We start from the raw sequence: 17872 nt of genomic DNA on the forward strand, positions 1-17872 counted from the left end.
ACCAAACATAAGCTTAAGAATGGTAAAATCAACCAAATTATTCATACTCACATTTGAATAATAAAGATAATGCAAGTACAGATGAAAAAAACCAAACCAATCTCAACTCCAGACAGACAAACTTCAAGTATAGTATGAACTTTATCTATACATGTAGAAAACCCACCAATTATTTCTCTTTGTAAAAAAAAACATCAATTTCATCTTTGTGAATCAAACCAAACTGTTTATTGCCAAACCGAGGACATTCAACAATGATTGAGTTAGTATTTATCTTTTAAGGAGATGATGGTTTCAAAAGCACCCACCAGAGCTTTAACCTTGCTCTTTCTAGTCTGCACAAGTTTATTAGCTGTTTCTTCAATAACGTTATTAACCGAACTTTGAGATTCCCTCCTGTTGCTTCCTTCTTCAATTCCCCGATGCCTAAGGACAACTTTTCCAGGATTGCTGCTGCTGCCATTACTCGTCTTCTCAACACCTTCTTTTCTCGAACCACTTCTTTTCATACTGTTTATTTTCCCACTTTGGATTTCAACTCCAACTCTTGCTAGCTTGAAGTTTAGTTTCTTTGGAGTAGTGCTTATCGGTTTTAAATCAATCACCTTTCCTCTCCTGAAATTCACCTTCTTTGATATATCATCTTTAACTGTTGCACCACTACTTTGAAATATCCGAGCTCTTACCTTTCCTCCTCCTGATGTGTTCTGATGATGGCTTGATTCAACGGATTTCATGGTTTTCACACTTTCGGGTTTCTGTGAGATGGGTTTTTTCTCGTCATTCTTTCCAAGCCTGGTCTCTGACGATGGCACTCTTGTTAGCTTAAACTTCAGCCTTCTTGGGCTATTGCTTTCAGTCGGAAGATCTACTATTTTTCCTCTCCTGAAGTTGAGTTTCCTGGGTGATTCTGACCTTTTTGCCGAGCTAACTCCTCCTTCCTTTGGCTTCCTTGTTTTAAATGGGCTAGTTGTTTCAGAGGGAAGATCAACTGTTTTTCCTCTCCTCAAGTTGAGTTTCCTGGGTGAGTCTGTTCTTTTTACCGAGCTAACTCCTCCTTCCTTTGGCTTTCGAGTTCTAAATGGGCTAGTGTTTTCAGACGGAAGATCAACTGTCTTTCCTCTCCTAATGTTGAGTTTCTTGGGAGACTCTGACCTACTTCCGGTGGTAACTCCTACATCCTTCGACTTTCGAGTTCTCAATGTGCCCAGTTTGGGAATGTCACTCTTGATGGATATAACAGATGACGCAGAGAATGATAATGGTGGTGGTGGTGGTGATGGTAGTGGAGCAGGCTTTTTCCCCATTCTTTTATTTTTCAAGATTTTGCTCTTGGAGGAAGGAGACAAGGATTGATGAATAATGAGAGGAGTATCAACTCCACATTCTACGATAGTCTCCTCATTTGGTGGTGTTGATTCAATAGAAATGTTGTTTAGATCGTTACCATTTGGATTTGTCTCGATGACGTATAATGTCTTCTCAGGAACTTCTTCATCAATAATAGATTCCATTTCAGGAATACTATTATCCACATCCTGTCTCTTGATTCCAGCCTTTATAGGATTGTATTGCCTTTTCAGATTCGGTAAGTTTCTATAGATGGGTGGAAGAGGAGGAGCAGGCTTTTCCTTCTGCAAATTGATATCGCTTTTCCTCCTAACAGTTGGTGGTCTGCAAATGGTACTACTTGCTCGAGGAATTCCAGTTTTTATAGGTGCAACGATTTCACTGTATCTTCTATTGCCAGCTAACCCGTTTGACGATTGTGTAATAATTCCTTTATTGTTTTCCAAATTCGGTAAGGACATCCTTTTCTGCTCTTTAATTATGTCTGCTTTCTTCTTTTCTTCCCGAATCTCAGCCATTCTCTTTCTAATTATTGTAGATAGTGGAATCTTTGATTCTTCATTGAAACTGTGCTTCTGACCGTGCTTGCACATGTCGTGACACGAACCAGTCGAAGCCCTGAGATAGCGCGATAGAACTTTCCCTTCGCTCTTTTGAGTGATCATATTTCCATGTTTGCCCTTCCCATTGTCATGTCTGTCTTCTTCTTCAAGCTCAATCTGCTTTGGATTTTCCAAGAGGGGGGTATTGATCGTCTCTTGATTCACTTGGATATCAACTGTCGGCTCCTCAGCTATTATCGTATCAATGGTATAGTTTGCCATTAATAAGAGATGATGATGATGATGATGATGGAATTAGAATAACTGCAATGTAGAATAATCCAACAAAGAATGGAAGGAAGATATCAGTGTAAATCAGAGAATAATTTACAGAACATCAACTACAAAGAAATCTGCATAAATAGTTTTCAGAGAATACCATATGCTATGATTGTTGTTAACAGACAATGAAATGAACAGAAGGAATTTCATGTATACCTTGTTTAACCTTCAGAATGAAGCTAAATGTGAAATCATTCAACACATACAAGAATCAGAAGCTGTAGAATACATATATTGTATCCTTAGCTTAGATAGATCGTATAAATGTTCATAAAGAATGAATCGGAAATCTGTTCATGGCTCCATAATTTGGGAGAAGATGTCGCTTATTGATAATCAACATCCATTACAATTCCATTTCACCTATCATAATTCTATCAAATGAAACAAACAGGAAATGCAGGAGATAATCGTAAACTGATTACAACAAATCAAATCTTGTTTCGCTACAATCAGGAAAAAAAATTAAAAAAATCAGAGATCTGATATACGTAAAACATAACCAACGTGTAATATGAAATCAAGATGATCGATCCTATTAGCAATCCATCATTCTGATTCTATGATTGTTATCTGAAAAGAATGAAAATCAGAAGTCAAAGTGAAGAAACCTACCTTTTTGCAGCTTCTCAATGAAAAATCTTAGAGCATAAAATGCCGCAAATAGTGCCTCGGTTTCAAGCCACAAGAAAAGCCTTTGATCATGAAAATGGTGGACCAATTATGACGGTTACAAGGAGAACAAAAAGAATCCCTCGAGATGTGCCTTTGCTGTTGCGGAAATAAAGAGAAAAAAGTTGATATCGAGGAAAAAGATCAGTATCAAAAGAAGCTTCTTCTCCAATGGTATATACTACATTATAGAGAGAGAGAGAGAGAGAAAGATTAGGCTTAATAATAATACGCGTTTGTAAGCGTATTATCAACGCTCTCAAAAGTTAAGGGTATATAATTAGGGTTAAGACCTCCCGCCCTATTTTGATCCATTTATTCTTTATTATTCGGTCAAACTTACTTTTAATTTATTACCATAAAGTTCTTTTAAAAAAATATCCCACTTTACATTTATTTTTTTTAAATTAAAATTTATTATTTAAAAAAATATTATATCATAATATTAAGGACTCGTTTGGTTTGATGAGTTATTTAAATAATTCAAACTAATCAATTATATCGTTTCACTCTATCAAAAGAATCAATCTGAAAAAACCCAATATTTTTATTATTTTAATATTTACATAATTTTATTTATATTTTTTAATAATTAAATAATATTATGATTAGTCAAATGTCTATACAACTTTTAAGCTTTGTTTTTATTATAATAAAAAAAGGAAAGGGTAGGATAGGAACAAAAAGAGAAAAGGACCTAACATAGATAATTACGGATTACGCTTTTTCCCACTAAAAGTTGAAGTTACGATTTAATTTATTTATTGAGGAGCCCAAAATTCCAAATTAGGTATTAAACTTATGTGAGACATTTTATTTTGACTCAATTTTCCTTTAATCTATGTTTACTTTAGGAATTAATTAATTAATTTTTAAATTATGATCTAATCTATATTTTTATTTATTGTCTTTTAATAAATTATCAATTATCTTTAGATGATTATGGTAAAGATAAATATTTTATTTTATTTAGTTTGATTGTTTCTTATATATTATAGATAATTGGGTTTATTCTTGTTGACTAGTATATCTCACTATTATTATGATACCTTTTTAAATTAGTATTTTTTTAATAAAAATTAAATTTAAGAAATCTAATATTTTAAATTAGATTGACCTTTGAGCTAAAATATTATAAAAATAAAGATAAAAATTTATTTTATTTAGTTTTATTGTTTCTTATATTATTATAATTATTTGGGTTTATTCTTGCTGACTAGTATCTCACTTTTATGTTACCCTTTTAAGTTAAAAAAGTTTTTTTTAAATAAGACTATTATTTGGCCTTGAGCTAAAATATTATAAAAATATGATTGTGTAATATTTTATTCTATGAGCAGAGAGAGATCTGAGATATTCAATGAGTTGTTCTAATTTTAATATTCTTTTTATTTTTGAAAGCTTTTAAAAGTTAAATGTATTTTGTTTGGAAATATTCAAATTTATAATTGAATCTGGATTTAAACAAAAAAATTATAATTTTAAAAAATATATATTTATTTAGAATATTAATTTAATTGAAATAATATTATTAAATATATATTAATAAATTTATAACTTTTTCCATTCCAATCTAAACTTTTGTTTGGAAATATTCAAATTTATAATTGAATCTGGATTTACACAAAAAAAAAATTATAATTTAAAACAAAATATTTTAATAAAAAAAAAACTGAATTATTGATAGTACTCAAATAAATAATATATATATATATATATAAATAAATAAATAAATAAAGAACATGGGGGAGAACAGACACATGCATGCTTAATTGAAAAAGAAATTTGAAACCGAAAAAAAAAAAACCTATAAAAAAAAAAAAATTATTTAACTAGTTTTTGAACTAACAATTTTTTTAAAATATAAAATTTGGTTCTCTTTTGATCAATTTTAAGTGAGCTATATATTTCTTAACAATAGAATATGGATGTAAATCCCAAAAGAGGATAAAAAATACATCTTATTTCATATAGAAAACAATCATTACTAATCTTGTACATTGTAATAGTGTAGAACATAATGGTCTTCAAAAGAGACAACAAAAAAGAATTGGTAAGACAACATCCTACTATCCTAAGCCAAGACTAAGAACAGATCCTACTTCCCCAGGATGTGTCGCCCACGTTTATTCGCGCCTTTCAGACGAAAATTTAACTCGTCAACGTCATTAATAATCGGATCGAGCCCTCTGTTATCATTAAATTCAAAGTATCAAACATTGAAAGCATACCATACTTTAAATAATATTCATTTCATTTAATATTTTCAAACCTATCAAGTTCAGATCTCATGCCAATTGCCATGTCTTTCAGCTCATCCAATATATTGCTCAAACCAGAAAGTGCATCATCCTGTTTTGCCCTCTCCACCTGTGAATGATGAACAAGACATGAAATTTTGCTTAAATGAAGAAGAAACACCATCCACATCATTTTGTCATCACCACTTGAATCAGGGTGCTCAAACTGTCTAACCTCAACTTTCTGGTAGACATCATTTGGCTCGGGATATGTTGTTCGTGCATTAGTCTTTCCTTTACTTGCATTGTTCAATCCAAGTTTCTCGTGCTGTTTAAGGTGAACACCTCTTCCCTTGTTCTCATCTAGAAAAAGGGATTGAGAAAAGAACCAATAAAAAAAGGATCCCCACAAAGTAAAGATCAGAAACTGCAAACAGGTTGTAAACCTTCTGTCGCGATTGGCCCTGAGATTTTACGGGTTTTAGTTGGTTTCCACTTTTTAGAAAAAAATCCTCCAAGACTTCCTAAAAGCTTCTCGCCCTGAAATTGAAAACACATCAATATAAGCAGTTTCAGCGTGAACTCAAAGGAAAAATAAGATGATTTGAGCAAGAACAGTATACCCTGCTAAGATCATAATCAATGTTAGCAGCAGCAGCATGGGTCCTGTTAATTTGTTCGCCTTGGTGATGCAAAGCAACCAAAGTCTTGGTAGCATCATCCCTCATATTTTCTGCTATCTTCAAACAACTATTGACTGTCTTAGTTGTTTCCTCAGCCTTGTACTCAGCATAGTTCTCCAATTCTTGCACTGACTGATTCTCTAATCCACCCGAATTAGTAAAATCATTTTTGTATCTGCTCTTTGCAGACCAAAGAACAGTGTGGGAAGATGGCTTTACTTTATTACCACTATCTTCAAATAGCTTGATCCTTGAATCTTGTCCATGGATCAATATTGGTTCAGAAGAGGCTATATGTGAAAATGGTTGATGGGTTTTCTTGTTTGATTCTTGGTCTGAATCAAATGGGTTAGAGCCAGGGACAACAATGTTCTTTTTAGAACGCCTGTGTAAGTGAGTCTTCTTCAGATGAAACATATTTGTCGATCTGATCATTAAGTGATAGAATCGGAAGAATCAAAAGGCAGTCAAACAAGATAAAGAACAAATTAACAAATTCTTGGTCTGAATGAGAATGATGGGAAGAAGATACCTGAGATTCCAGCAAAAGGCAGAGAGAATCTTGAGTTGGGTTTGGCAGGAATGAAGAAGATGAGGATATATATATATATATATATATATATATATATATATATATATATATATATATATATATATATAAAGAGAAATTAAGAAAGAATTAAAGAAGAGAACTCCAAATGGCGAAGAAATGGAAGGTGGTGAATTGATATTTCATTCATTAATCTGATCACGGAATTGGGAAGCCGGCAAGAAATTGCTTAAACATGAAGAGAACCGCGTCGAGTAATTTTGAACTTCACTATCAACATCATCATTTTTAAATTGTGATGAAATTTCATTACTAGCTTTGGACGGAAGTTTACTTTTTTAGGCAATAAATATTAGGAGAAATATATAACTTGTTGAAATATTATTATACAGAAAAAGAAACATTTTCCTTCCTATAACATCAACAAATTGACCCTAAGATAATTTTTTATATTATCTACCGATAAATAAACCCTCAAATTTCAAATAAATCAACTAATCCAGTCAAAAACCAAATAATTTTCCACCAATTTCTTAAAAACCAAAAAAATCTCCAAAACTTGTTCTTTCTTAAACAGAACTCCAACCAGGATCTTTCTTCATTCCAGTTCCTCTCATAGCATGTCTAACCTTAACAACCTCATCCCAATGTCCCACACCAGCCCACATATTCGACATCGAGACATAAGCCCCCGCATCATCCGGTTCAATCTCGATCAATCTCGAAGCCGCCAACTTTCCTAGTTCAACATCATCGTGCATTTTACAACCCGAAAGAAATGTTCCCCATATCAAACCGTCAGCCTTAACCTTCATACCATCAATAAAACTAACAGCTTCTTTCAACCTTCCTGACCGACCAAGAACATCAACCATGCAGGCGTAATGTCTAAGACTAGGCTCGATTCCATAATCTTTCTCCATTGAATTCAAATAATAATACCCTTCTTCAACTAAGCCGTTATGGCTACAAGCCGATAAAATCCCAACAAAAGTAACTTCATCGGGTTTCACTCCCGATTCTTTCATAACCTCGAATGTCTTCAGCGCTTCCACTCCTTTCCCGTGTTGAGCGTAACTGTCGATCATTGCAGTCCAGCTTACCAAGTCGGGTTCCTTTATTCGCTCGAATACCCTAACACAATCGTCAATACTTCCGCATTTTGAATACATGAAGATCAATGAACTACCAATGGAAACGTTAGATTCTAGTCCTATTTTCGATACGTAAGAGTGTAACTGAGCGCCAAAACTTATTTGGTTTTGAAGAGATGCTGTCCTAAGTAACGGGGATAACATATAGGAATCCATTCTATAACGTTTTACCCCATCCAAAAGAAACTTCCGGAAGAGGAAAACCGCTTCTTCGATACACTCGGTTTGAGCATATCCTGAAACCAATGAGCAGCAAGTCATGTAATCTTGTTCCGACATCGTTTCGAACAGCTTCCTTGATAAACGTAAAAGCCCACATTTTGAGTACATATTCACGAGAGCTCCCAAAATCAAGTTTTGATCATTAAACCCTCTTCGAAGAACATACCCGTGAACTTCCTTACCGATTTCAGAACATTGAAGATTCGAGATTGCGGTTAAAACAGATATTAAAGTCATCTTGTCGGGCTCAGTTTCTCCACACAGCATTTCCCTAAACAATCCGATGGCGCGACCAGCGAAGCCATGACCGGCGAAACCCATTATCATAGACGCCCAAGAAACGTTATCTTTCGCATCGATCTGCAGAAAAACGTCGAATGATTCCCTCAATCTCCCACATTTTGAGTACATAGTAAATAAAGAACTCCCAACCGAAACATCGAAATCTAGACCTGTCTTGGAAGCGTAACAATGAATCTGAGCCCCCATATAGAGACAATCCACAACGCTTAATACACTAGAGCAACAATACTTATCAGGTTTCAAACCTTCTAAAAACATCCTACAGAATGTAGAAAAAGTTTTTACTGAATCTCCATCTCGTGCAAGAGCAGAAATGATAGAAACCCATATTCCAATGTGGTTTAACTCGTCAATCTCGAAAAAAATCATCTCTGACGAGTCGATTTCTCCAATCTTAGAGTAAACATTTACCAAAGAAGCCTTCACTACTGGATAGCTATAAAAACCAGACTTAAGTATCCAGCAATGAAGCTGAGTAGCCGCCTCAGTATCACAAGCATTTAGTATACTAGTAACAGTATAAAAATTGATCTCCTCCTTCATAATATTGATCATTTCTTTGAAGAAAACAAGTGCAGATGAAGAATGCCCATTCTGAACAAGACCTGTTATCATACAAGTCCAGGAAACCACATTACGAATTCGCATATGGGAGAATACACTGGCAGCCAAATCTATTTTCCCACATTTAGTGTAGAAATCAACAAGAGCAGTTTCAACATAAATGTCATTAGCAGAAGATTTGATCACTAACCCGTGAACCATTCTACCGAGCTGGAGCTCTTCATTTGCACCACAAGCTGATAAAATGCTTGAAAATGTAAAACTATTTGGAGATAATGAAAACCCACAACGCATCTTACAAAATAGATCCAAAGCAAGCTGGTTTTCATTACTCTTGACAGCACCAGAAATTATAGCATTCCAAGATACCACGTTTGAATTGGGAATTGAATATAACAATGTTAAAGCGTCTTTCAAACTACCTTGTTTTGCAAACAAGTCAATGATTCCTGTCTGGACATAAGTATTTGCAGAGTAGCCATTCTTAACCACAAGTGAGTAAATCTGTTGGCCGCAGATTAGAGACTGCAATGAACAACATGTTGAAAGAACACTACCGTAAGTGAATTGATCAGGGTCAATACCACAACTATACATCCGACAGAATGTTCTCCATGAATCTAGATATAGTGAATTGTGGTTATATCCTGAAATCATAACGTTCCAAGATACTGTATTTTGCTTGGGCATTTGATCGAACAGTTGGCGTGCATTAAGGACATGAGCAGATTTGAAGTAACCATCCACCAAAGAGTTTGCAACGAACAAATTGGTGTGAAATATACCCTTTTTGAGACAGAAAGCGTGGGCAACTTTGGTGTCGTTTGCTGTAAACTTGCCTGCATTGATCCAGTCGGTAATGAATTGAACAGGCTCCAATGGAGATAATTCGGATCCATGTATGTCATTATAAACGGATGGACTCTCCGCCAAAGATACTGATGATAGAAGCCTGAAGCTGAAAAGTGAAGTTTTTGTTCGGAATTTCTGATATGAGATAGAACTCATATAAGCTTAAGAATAGATCATGAATCTCGTGGTCTGATAGTCTTGTATTTATGTGCTTGCAGTTGCAGAAAGAGGAAAATGAAAAAAAAAAATAGTAGAATTGGACTAAAGGGATAACTGTATGCTGTCGCTAATTAGGGTTTTGAGATGAAGAAGAAGACTAAACTATCCAATTAGCCCTTGAACTTTGCACAATATTGTTTTTTTATCCTCAATCTGTTTTTTATAAGTTTTATTGACATTATTCAATTATATTACTCAATAAAATTGTGTTTGACTAGCTGATTGAATTACATAACAATTATAGAAAAATCAAACAAAAAATAAACTGAAATTAAAGTTAGTTTTTAAGTATGAACTAATAGACTATTTAAAAATTAATAGTTTATCACAAATAATGATTTTATTAAAAAATAATAATTTCTTATATTACTTTTTCTACCTACAATTATCATTTCTTTCAATATACATCTCTCTCACCATAATGATCAAAATACTTTAAGGTTAAAGTGTAAAAGAGTAAAAAATAAACATAATAACATTAGATTATGAGAAAATCTAGAAAAACATGATTGATTTGTGATTGAATTTGATTTTCAGTATGGCTACACCCAATAATAACCTTATAGTTAAATTTATTTATTTTTAAATTTAGAAAACAAACATCGCTTAGAGTTAGATTGATTTAGGCTATTTGAGAATTTTATATATAATCAATTTATTTTTAATTACTCAATTTATCAACTAGAACTAGAAGAATAAAATACTCTTATTTTATTTTTTATAAAATTTAAATATTTATTTTATATATTAGTTAAATTAATTAAAGCTCAAATAAAAAAAAATTATCCAAACAATTTTTTATTTTATTTTTGTAAAACCCCTTAAATAACCCAAATCAAGCAAGTTTTAAAAGTAGACTTCAATTTAAAATATTGTTAGAGTTTGTTCTTTTTAAGTAAGATTTTTGAGACTTAAGTTATTTTATGTTCCAATGTAATTATTCAACTTTAATTCATTTTTTATTTTATTTTATTTTTTGTGTTTTAGGTAATAATATTTTGAAGTGGGTTAAAAATTTATTAAAATAAATTAATAGATTGTTTTTATTTATTTGTTTGTAAAATGTCTATGTATATTTAAAATGAAGAAATTTGTTTAAGCAAAACGAAAAGAATAACATGAAAATAACAAATAAAAATAAAAAGTAAGAAAAAATAATACTTAAAAAAATATTGAGCTCGTAAATCCTCGAGAAGGCAATTAACTCCGTGACAAACTCTACTGACTTTTCTGAACGAATATAAAAAATATCATAATAATAACATTATGAATGATACACATCGAACGACTACGATCATTGAAAGTTCGACGATTTTTCTCCAACCAGTTAGTCTACCAAAAAATAATTATGATGATAACTCAGATATGTAGGCATATAATATTAGTTGCATCAATCCAAACTTTCCAACAACAACCTAAAGACTCGGAAATCACCCAATGAATTCATAATGCTTCACAAAAGACTCCAAATATACTAGTCACCCCACGACAAAGCAAAACTAAATGAGTTGCCAATTCAACATCTTCTTGACACATATAACAATGCCTAGCCATACTACAACATTTTTTCATGCACATGTTATCTGTTAGAATTTCACCATGAACATATCATCTGTTAGAATTTCACCATTAATACGCTACATCCAAAGAACGAGATCTTGGATGGAATCTTTGACTCCCAAAGTTTTTCCCAATAAAAATTATATGGAATCATCTTAGCGAACAACTTGTAGCAATGCCACAAGTGAAAACTATTCATATATTGTCAACGCATAATGTCTTGTTTAGACGGTGACAGTTGTTTGCCCGTTACATCAAATAAAAACTCTCAATTGATACAATCATAATCTTTTTTGATGTCTAACTTAACAAAAACACATTTTTTACTCTTGAATCAGTTGAGTCAATGCACTCACTGACTATTAATACTACATCATAGATTTGACGACATTTGATGAACGTTATCTGATTATTAGATATGACCGTCTCTAACACCCTTCGCAACTTGTTAACCAAACATTTTGCGATAATCTTATAAAATGACGAAACAAGACTGATAGGTCTAAAATTCTTCACATATATAGTTCTAGAGTTTTATGAATAAGACATCAAAATAGAGTTCCAATTTTATCAAATCATGAAAATTAATAAAAAAAAAAATGATTAATTGCTTCCATAATCTCAGTTCTAAGGAAAAGCCACGCCTTCTTAAAAAAAGAAAAAGTAAACTCATCACATCCTAACTGCAATAAGAAGTGCATATTTACCTTAAAGTCTTGGGTTTGAGCCCGTCAAGAGGTAAGTTCTGCGTCTGGTTAAATGGTTAAGTGTGTTTGCATTCTACATACTTAATTCGTTGTCCCATTTTTATTTTAAAAAAAACTCTTATAACGTAAAACCAGTCTCTAATAATTTTTTTTTTTGCGTTGTATTAATTGAATCAAAATTTTTATCATTCAATTTATGCCTAACCTTAAATTACTCATTAAACAAACCCTTATAAAATTTGAAAATACTCGTAGAGATTTCAAGTTCACCATCATAAACTTTTCCCTCGATCGAGATAAAATTTATCACATTATTTCTTGTTTGCACGTTAGAGATCCCATGGAAAACTCGATGTTTCTATCTCTGACTCTTAACCACGTAGCTCTATTTTCTTGGCGTGCCCCAATTTCTTTTTCCTTACACATATCTAGTAATTTGCTAACAATGTGAATCCGAGAACTAACCTCATCAGCGGAGAGTTCACGAATCTCCTAATTCCCTTCAATGACATTAATTTCATTACACAACTCATTGATTTAAGCACAAAATAAAGCACAATCTCCCACAAACTAAATTTTGAGAAGCTTACGTAGATTCCTTAAATTTACAAAGAGATTACTCAACGAAGAACCAACCGATGACTGATTCACCCACCATGATTGCACACGCGGTATAAAGTCCTTTTTGATCAACCATTTATTTTCGAATCTAAATGGTTGACATGTTCTCTTTATTTTTCGGAGTTCTATCAAGATTGGTTGGTGATCTGAACAACTCCGTGAAAGGACCTTTTGAAATATATTAGAAAATCATTGAAAGATTGATTCACTAATTAGAAATCTGTCAATACGAGAATAAACGTGACCATCATTGTCATTACTTCTCCTAAAAGTGATCATTGTCATTACTTCTCCTAAAAGTGAATTGATCACCTTCTAAAGACAAATCGACAAGTTCAAGTTCTTCAATTGTCTTTAAGAACTCGCGCATTAAGCTACTATGCCTATTTACCCATTTTATTTCAAATAGAAATCTCACTTCGTTCATGTCGTCCGCAAAAAATAATTGGTAAATCCTAGAGACTAGCCACAATCTTCATCTCATTAAAGAACTCATTTTAAATTGTGTAAAACCGAGACATAGACCGTAGAAATTATCCATCAGAAATTATCCTCCCGATTTCTTAATTAAACGTTAACCGAGTATCTACCAAAATTAACATTCATTTTCTCGTACATATCTTCATTCTATACAATAAATTCCACCTAACGCCCCTATAGAATAAAAGTCTCTCAATCACACAACAATCAATTACATAAATCTGTAACGATACACTGATTCATCTTCCGAATTTTTGTCTCACTCAAATAGTATATACCACTATTAGGATAATTAAAGCGTAAAAAATATCGTTTAATAATTATTTGATTAAACTTATGATGATTGAATTGTATTTAGAGGGTCTTAATAAATATATTTTAATTACAAAGTAGAGAAAATAAAAAATAAATAAAAATATCTTGTGATGATTAGATAATAATATAAAATGAAACAAGGTCTTAACTCGTGTGATGTAGTAAATTTATGTAGCTGTAGCCGCCTGTCAGCAGTTTGGAAATAACAAAGAGAAGGAGGGTTTGTTTGGAGCCCAATTTCCAAACAACCCGACATTTGATTTTCTTCAATTCGCTGAATCAGTCCCCCATTTGATTTTGTTCAATCCATCACTGTAGTTTCGTCCTCGTCAATTTAATCATATTCTTCTTCCATCCCCAGATTTGGACTCATCACCAATCCAACATCTACCGGCGGTGAACGGTGAGGTTTCGCCCCGTCTTTCTTTCCAGATTGTATTGTATCCATCTTCTTTGCATTTTTCTCCGATTAAAGTCTTTTCTTTACTTGTTTTCATATCTCTGATTCCAGTTTCCCTTTGTAATAACTTGACAATCATGGGTTTTTCAGTTAACGACTGATGAGTACATTTGCATTTCCTAATTCCTTGCCTTCTTTTGTTTATTTACTTACAATCTGTAGTATTTCCGAGGACTGAGGTTTTGCCTTTCCCCCATTTTGTTTTCATTTTGACAGAATCTGGCTTATCTCTTAAGTTACTAATACATTAGGGTTTCGTTTTTAGGTCTGGTTCTAATTTGAGGCAATTTCTGTATGGAGTTGGTTTGTGTTCATACTTGAAAGAGGAGCTAGTAAGAAGAAATGGATTCATGGGTTGCAATAGCAGCTGGAGCAGCTGGGTATATATCCAAGAGGTGGCAGTCTCCACCGCGTGAGAAACGAGTTTCATCCGACCTAACTGGGCAACTTCAAGATAAATCCATCCCTGTCAAACGATTGAATAGGGGATTTAGAAATCCCGATGAAAATGTTGTTTCTTCCAGAGACAATTGGATTTCGGACGACAGCAATCTATCGGAGGCAACAATTGTTAGTACTCCATGTGATAACAAACAAGTAAATGATGTTAACATGTATAATGACTGCGATCTACATTCTATTTTAAGTTTAATGCCTCCATACTCGAAGATCATTGAAATCAATGGAGACTTTGATGAATATAGAGCAAGTGTTGATGTTTTGGATCAGAGATCTCCTAGAAGTAGCCTGCAATTTATTAGACCGTCAAGTTCCATTGAAAATTGCCTCACGGTGGCTCAGTTTTGCAAGGGACACATTGGAATGGAAAATCACTTCCTTTATTCTCCTGCTCAATCGTCAACTGTGACGGTCAAGCCATTAAGAAAGAGTAATTCCTTTGGTAGGAAAATAGGAGACGTGTTACAAAGGTTGCATAAGCAAAAATCTCCACTCGGTCAAGAGACTATCTTTGGCCTTCCGCCTTTATCTAATGTAGAGGTTGCGAGGAACACGGAAGTTAAGAAGGTGGATAAGCAACTCACAAATTCAATGTGTGCCTGTGAAACGGGTGAAAATAGAAAAAACCCTGATCTACTTGCAGGTATGTAATATTTTTTTCACAAATTGGGCAAGCTTAAGTCATATTATTATTTGGTGAATTTAAAGTTATAAAGTCATCTTAATAGGATGAATGAGATATATTTGTATGCCATATATGTTCTATATAATTGTTTTACTCAAGATATGCTAGATTGCAAGTTCTGTAAAACTACACATTTAGTTTTATTTTTGTGACCCGGGTTTAATCTCGGGGGTGTCTAACACGACCCCCACAGTCATGACCCTCTTTAATTATAGTGTTTGTAGTGTGAATCGAACCTGAAACCTTCATAATCTTGATATTATAATATGGACTATCTTGATTGCATTGCATTGTTCACATGAATGAGACACCACTCTTTTTCTTCTTTTTTTTTTCTGCTTTTCTATGCTTGAGTTAATAATCATGTTTTGATATGCTTTCAGTTTTATTTAATTTATGCACCAGTGTCATTGTATTCTTTGATCAGGATACTCAGAAGCAGCATCTATTTTCACTCTTGGTGTATCAGTGGGTCTTATATCTTCATTCTTAGTGAATAAGAATGAGTTAAATAAATTGAATGGCCTGTTGAAGCAGACAGAAAACTTGGTCGAAGATCTACAAGAAGAACTTGAGTTGAAAGATTCATTAACAGTAAAAGAACTTGCAATTGAGGATCAAGATTCACAGGACATGCATGATAGTAATAATAGCGAACTACGTGAGCAGAAGAACGAGGAACATTTGGAAGCCATGTCCAAGATTGAAGCGGAACTTCAAGCTGAACTCGAGTGGTTAGAACTAAGCGTGGGTTATTCAAATCCACATGCAAAATCATCGGATTTGGACGAGGTATATACTTTAGTTTTTCCATCACTATTTGGAAATACTTTTTCTGTCAAACACATACTCAGAAATCTCATCTGGATTCAGACAGATCCAAAAACAGAAATGTTTCCCAATAGGTAGACCATTTTTTTGTTGCATAAAATCAGTTTAATGGAGTTCTTTTTTGCAGAACCAGGACTTGATACTGGGATTGGCAGAGGGCGAATTAAGGGCTGAAATGTTTGGCTGGAAATCAGGTAGCCAACCTTTCGCAGATCGAGATGGAAGTGGTGTCTCCACTCCTTACTCTGTAAATTATGCAGTCTCTCCACGAGAGCTGAGTTTGCGTTTGCACAAAGTTATAGAATCCAGACTAGAAGAACGCATTAGTGAGCTGGAAACAGCTCTAGAGCGCAGCGAGAGAAAACTTCAGTTGACTAAACCTCAACATGAGATTTCATCAGAAAGCGACGAGTTAAGGCCATTTTCGTGGTGCTTGGATTTTAGTAGCCCGGTTGTAAAGAAGAAGGAAGAAGAAGAAGGAACGGAAAATGACGTTGAGCAAGCTAGTGTCATCAGTCTGTCCGAAGAAGAGGGGTATGCTGACATGAAGATGAAAAACGATACCGAATCATCATCCAGAAGTAAGAAAGCCATAGATGGATTGATGGAAGACAATATTTTGTGCAATGGAGATGATGATGATGGAGATGATTGGTTAAATTGGAACTTGGGTGATGAATCAGTAAATATTTGCTTTCCAGATGATGAGAATTTGCTGGAACTGGATAATTTGAATTTGGATGTTGTTGATAGTGAAGAAGAAGAAGAAGATTATGAAGAGCTCTTGATAATAAAGCAGATTGTAGAGAAAACTAGGAAAGATTCTTCTGCTTTGTTGAGTGCTAAGAAGGCTTTGTTTTCAATGGACCAAACCCAACAATGGGACTACTGACTATAACAATACTGCAACATTATTATTTTTCCTTCTAATTACTGATCTGGATTATGGGCTTTAGATTAGTTTTCTTAAACCCTAAATACTTAATTAGATGTAAACAATCTTGGACTAAATTATATAAATACCAACAGAATTAATGTTCTGATTTTTAATCTATTGTTTATTTATTTTAATTTTTTTTTATCATAAGAGTGATCAAATATTATTGGTATTATTGTGATAAACCTAATTTTAGGTCAATTTAGTTTGAAGTTTTTCTATGATTTGGTTTTAACATTCAAACTTTTTAAAATAAAGTTTTTCTATTATTTTCATTACAAATTTGATTTATAATTTTATTGATTGGAAGTTTAGGGGTAAGTAAAACTGAACCGATGAAATGAATTGAGTTTTGACCGGTTGATCATTTTATGTACCTGACCAATTTATGTACCTGACCAAACAGCTTAGATAATAAAAAATCGACGGTTTAACCGATTAACCTTTTTTTTATATTTAATTAAATATATATTCTTCTAACCTAGTGATAAATGACGAAATCGAACCGATTTTATAATTGACCTAACCGAACTAACGTTTAACTGCTAACCGACGGATAAATATTTTTGAAAAAACGACACTAAATGTTAAGATAAAATTTTCAATAAATAGAATGAATACATAACATGTTAAAAAAAAATACATAACAAGTAAATATAATAGAATTAAAGGAGGTTAGATTTTTATTTTCTTATTATTATTTTATTTATCTATCAAAATTTCTAATCAGTTAGTTTTCATTTTCAGTTATTTAATTATTTAGTTTAATCAATAAAAATATTTTTAAATTAATATTATAATAATTAAATCAATTAAAAACTCAAATAATTTTTTTATTAATTAAAAAGAAAGATCAATTTATATTAAAATGATGAGAATAAAAAAAATAGAATTTTTTCATTAATATATTATTGTTGGTAAGTTATTGAAAGAACGATTAATTACCTCACCAAATCTATCGGACTTTTCGAAATAAATATAGTAAAACATCCTAATAATATCATTATAAATTATATCTCTAACCAACCAAATAATTGGAAATATATTTATTAAATAGGATATTTTTTAATTTAATAAAAAGCTTAAATAACCAAACATAAAAACAGTCAATAGTGTCCGAATAT

The 17872-nt window shown here is 32.7% G+C and overlaps 4 protein-coding genes across 4 annotated transcripts; 1 reads left to right on the top strand and 3 right to left on the bottom strand.

Moving 5' to 3' along the window:
* Window positions 1-23: 23 nt before the first annotated feature.
* LOC124914675 lies at window positions 24-3100 on the bottom strand. Its single transcript, XM_047455265.1, has 2 exons — window positions 2850-3100; window positions 24-2216 (listed from the first exon to the last, which is right to left on the bottom strand). The coding sequence occupies exon 2, from the start codon at window positions 2172-2174 to the stop codon at window positions 264-266; it is 1911 nt and encodes a 636-aa protein (XP_047311221.1). The 5' UTR covers window positions 2175-2216; window positions 2850-3100; the 3' UTR covers window positions 24-263.
* A 1757-nt stretch (window positions 3101-4857) lies between these two features.
* LOC124915359 (SNAP25 homologous protein SNAP33-like) lies at window positions 4858-6255 on the bottom strand. Its single transcript, XM_047456059.1, has 5 exons — window positions 5770-6255; window positions 5593-5686; window positions 5382-5509; window positions 5179-5276; window positions 4858-5095 (listed from the first exon to the last, which is right to left on the bottom strand). The coding sequence occupies exons 1-5, from the start codon at window positions 6244-6246 to the stop codon at window positions 5005-5007; spliced, it is 888 nt and encodes a 295-aa protein (XP_047312015.1). The 5' UTR covers window positions 6247-6255; the 3' UTR covers window positions 4858-5004.
* A 476-nt stretch (window positions 6256-6731) lies between these two features.
* On the bottom strand, window positions 6732-9729 carry LOC124915185 (pentatricopeptide repeat-containing protein At1g74600, chloroplastic). The gene has a single exon (XM_047455856.1). The coding sequence runs from the start codon at window positions 9628-9630 to the stop codon at window positions 6949-6951; it is 2682 nt and encodes an 893-aa protein (XP_047311812.1). The 5' UTR covers window positions 9631-9729; the 3' UTR covers window positions 6732-6948.
* Window positions 9730-13554: 3825 nt separating this feature from the next.
* On the top strand, window positions 13555-16851 carry LOC124916535. The gene is made up of 4 exons (XM_047457266.1): window positions 13555-13779; window positions 14102-14938; window positions 15408-15772; window positions 15939-16851. The coding sequence occupies exons 2-4, from the start codon at window positions 14179-14181 to the stop codon at window positions 16701-16703; spliced, it is 1890 nt and encodes a 629-aa protein (XP_047313222.1). The 5' UTR covers window positions 13555-13779; window positions 14102-14178; the 3' UTR covers window positions 16704-16851.
* Window positions 16852-17872: the final 1021 nt, after the last annotated feature.

Source organism: Impatiens glandulifera, chromosome 9 (genome assembly GCF_907164915.1).
Source record: "Impatiens glandulifera chromosome 9, dImpGla2.1, whole genome shotgun sequence".
Classification (NCBI taxonomy): Eukaryota; Viridiplantae; Streptophyta; class Magnoliopsida; order Ericales; family Balsaminaceae; genus Impatiens; species Impatiens glandulifera.